The sequence below is a fragment of the Tupaia chinensis genome, unplaced genomic scaffold, assembly GCF_000334495.1.
Source record: "Tupaia chinensis unplaced genomic scaffold, TupChi_1.0 Scaffold143596_1, whole genome shotgun sequence".
In the NCBI taxonomy this organism is placed as follows: domain Eukaryota; kingdom Metazoa; phylum Chordata; class Mammalia; order Scandentia; family Tupaiidae; genus Tupaia; species Tupaia belangeri.
Genome location: NW_006203442.1, coordinates 219,042 through 221,744, shown reverse-complemented (window position 1 = coordinate 221,744; position 2,703 = coordinate 219,042). Strand labels below are relative to the sequence as shown.

General features: G+C 66.7%; 1 protein-coding gene across 1 annotated transcript in view; it reads left to right on the top strand.

Moving 5' to 3' along the window:
• TEDC1 (tubulin epsilon and delta complex 1) overlaps nucleotides 1-1,889 on the top strand; it is a gene marked incomplete at its 5' end in the record, with an annotated part of 7,195 nt that extends 5,306 nt beyond the window's left edge. Inside the window, 1 exon segment of the mRNA XM_006164219.2 lies at nucleotides 732-1,889. Coding sequence (XP_006164281.2) covers nucleotides 732-1,058 — 327 coding nt within the window.
• Nucleotides 1,890-2,703: the final 814 nt, after the last annotated feature.

Here is a 2,703-nt window from a genome sequence, read left to right as displayed (position 1 = left end):
GCCACTGGCGGGCCTGGCGGACCTCCGGCCGGCGGGATCCTGACAGTGGCTGTGGAGCACCTGGCAGGGCAAGGGCCATTTCTCTCTGAAGAGCGAGGCCTGTACCTGGACAGTGCAGTGCAGCCATTTCCTACCTGGGAACTGGGAGCAGGCAGGCTCAGAGTGATCCGGGACAGCGGGGTGGCAGCACAGCCCCTCGCCCACCTGGTGTGGGCCAGAAGGCCCTGCCCTGCCAGCCCAGCTGCCGCGGGCTCCCTGGGAAGGGCAGCGTGGCCACGCCCCTGCCCAGTGACCTCAAGGCTTGGCCTACTCCTCATCCTTGCTCTGGAGGGCCACAGGGTGGTGGGAAGTGGATTCAGGCCAGCGGCAGGCTAGACCCTGCGGTGGTGGGTGGCACCAGTGTCCCTGAGGGTCTCTGCCTTCAGCTCTGTGGGCCTTGAGGGCCGTGGCTTGCTGGGAATAGCAGAACCCACCCTGCCCCACAGCTCCATGAGCACATCGGGCTGCAGCTGGGGGTCCTGAGAGAAGGAGCGAGACTCCAGCCCATCCCTGCCCCCTCAGCTGCTGGCTGAGGATGAGGCAGAGCCTGGGGCAGGAGGGAGCCTGGTGAACACCCCGAGCTGACCCAGCCCTTCTGGGGAGCCAGTGGGAGGTGCTGGGAGCACCGAGGGGGCCCGAGGCCAGTGTGGAGGGGGCCTGGGCTGAGGGCCTGCCTATCTTTTCCCCTGCAGGGAGGCCAGGCCCAGGGGCCCGAGTGGAACGCCGCACAGCAGGCCTTGCAGGAGGCTGTGAGACAGGAGCTGGCGGCCCTGCAGCTGTCCTGGGAGCAAGACTGGGGCCCGGACCCGCCTCACGGGCCTCACCGGCTGGTGAGAAGCAAGGATAGGGCACCAGCAGGACGTGGCCTGCAGGCGGCCCAGGTGATTGGGGTGCTGAGGAGCCGGGAGGCCTTCCTGGAGGCAGCACTGCGCCGGCTACAGGGACAATGTCAGCAGGAGCTAGTCAGGCTGGTGGGAGCCCTGCCTGGCCTCATCTGGATCCCGCCACCAGCACGCTGATGGCCTGTGGGTGTGCCTGTGTGGGAGTCTGCACCAGCCTGGCCTGGCCCCAGGAACTGCTTCAGGGCGGCTGCAGGGATGCAGTGCAGAACTCTGGGACATGCAGTGCCCCGCAGGGACACAGCACAGGGGCTGGGGCTTCCTGACTGACCGGAGGCCAGCCTCGGCCAGTGGGCCCAGGCTGATCCCCAAGGAGGCTGCGACAGGCCTGGGTTGGTGAGTGTGTTCTGCATCATGAATAAGCTGGGGGCTCCCCTCTGCCTCCCGGGTCTGTCCATGATGGGGGCTCTGGGCAGACAGGACAGGCCCGTGGCACAGGAGAAGCACGTGTCCGCAGCACAGGGGAGTGTCCAGGCCTAGAGGGGCAGCCATGGAGGCCCAGGGCACCCCAGGCCCCACCAGGCCCTAGACCAGGCTGCAAGCAGAGCACAGCCTCTGTCCTATGTTACCACAGACGTGTGTGTTTGCATGCATGTGTATGCCGTGTGTGTGCATGTGTGATGGGAGCCCAGGCTCTGCTGCTTCCCCAGGGCGGTGCCTGGCTGTGGGGGAGGCCACACGAGGACAGAGGGGCCTTGTTCCAGAGGCTGCTTGGCCGGCCCGGCTCAGCTTTGACAAAGAGGCTTCTATGTGGGGCCGTGTGCGGATCGGCTGGGCTCGCAGAGCAGCCTGTCCCCACCCCTGCACCCCTACTGGAGGGACACAGCCTCCAGCCTGGCCTCCCTCGCCTGCTCCCCTCTTTTCCCAGGGCCATTGAGCTCTAACTGGGTGCTGGGCAGACCCCAGGCTGGGGCCACCACAGCCTCCTGCAGCTTAGGACCGAGGCCACTTTGGTGACTAGGGCCGCCCCGGCTCAGCTTTGACAAAGAGGCTTCTATGGGGGGCCGTGTGCGGATCGGCTGGGCTCGCAGAGCAGCCTGTCCCCACCCCTGCACCCCTACTGGAGGGACACAGCCTCCAGCCTGGCCTCCCTCGCCTGCTCCCCTCTTTTCCCAGGGCCATTGAGCTCTAACTGGGTGCTGGGCAGACCCCAGGCTGGGGCCACCACAGCCTCCTGCAGCTTAGGACCGAGGCCACTTTGGTGACTATGGGGCTCTGCTGGCTGAAGCCCAGGCCTGCCTTTGGAGAGCCCGTCCCCAACCCTTGCAGGGCTGGCCCAGGGACACTCCACTCCGCCTTCCCCCTTCAGGAGGACCAGGGCGCCTTGACTACCCACTCGTGTGTTTGAAGCCACCGTGAGGCCCCTGTGCTGGAATGCTCACGCCGCTCCCGCCGGGAGCCTGGCTTCTAGGAGCCCAGTACTGCTCGGCATCTGGGGCCGTCAGGGTCCGCATTCAGGGTGCTCGGTGAAGTGCAGCCTTCATGCCGTGTGTGTGGTGGGCCTCTGGCCTCGGTGGCGGTGCCGGCAGCTGGTGACCAAGAAAGGTGGTGGAACAAGGCTGGCGTGAGGGACGCGGGACGGACCAGGGTGGTGTGGAGACCGCTGTGCCAAAGGGAGGTAGGGATGGGCCTCGGGTCCAGCGGCCACTGGCTGTGCCGGCCCCTCAGACAGCCTGGATTTAGGGCTCCCTGTGCTGTGGTCATGTCTTTCCCGGCCGGGGGGGACATCCGAACAGGTTTCCTGAGTGAAGGAGTGAGAGCCGGG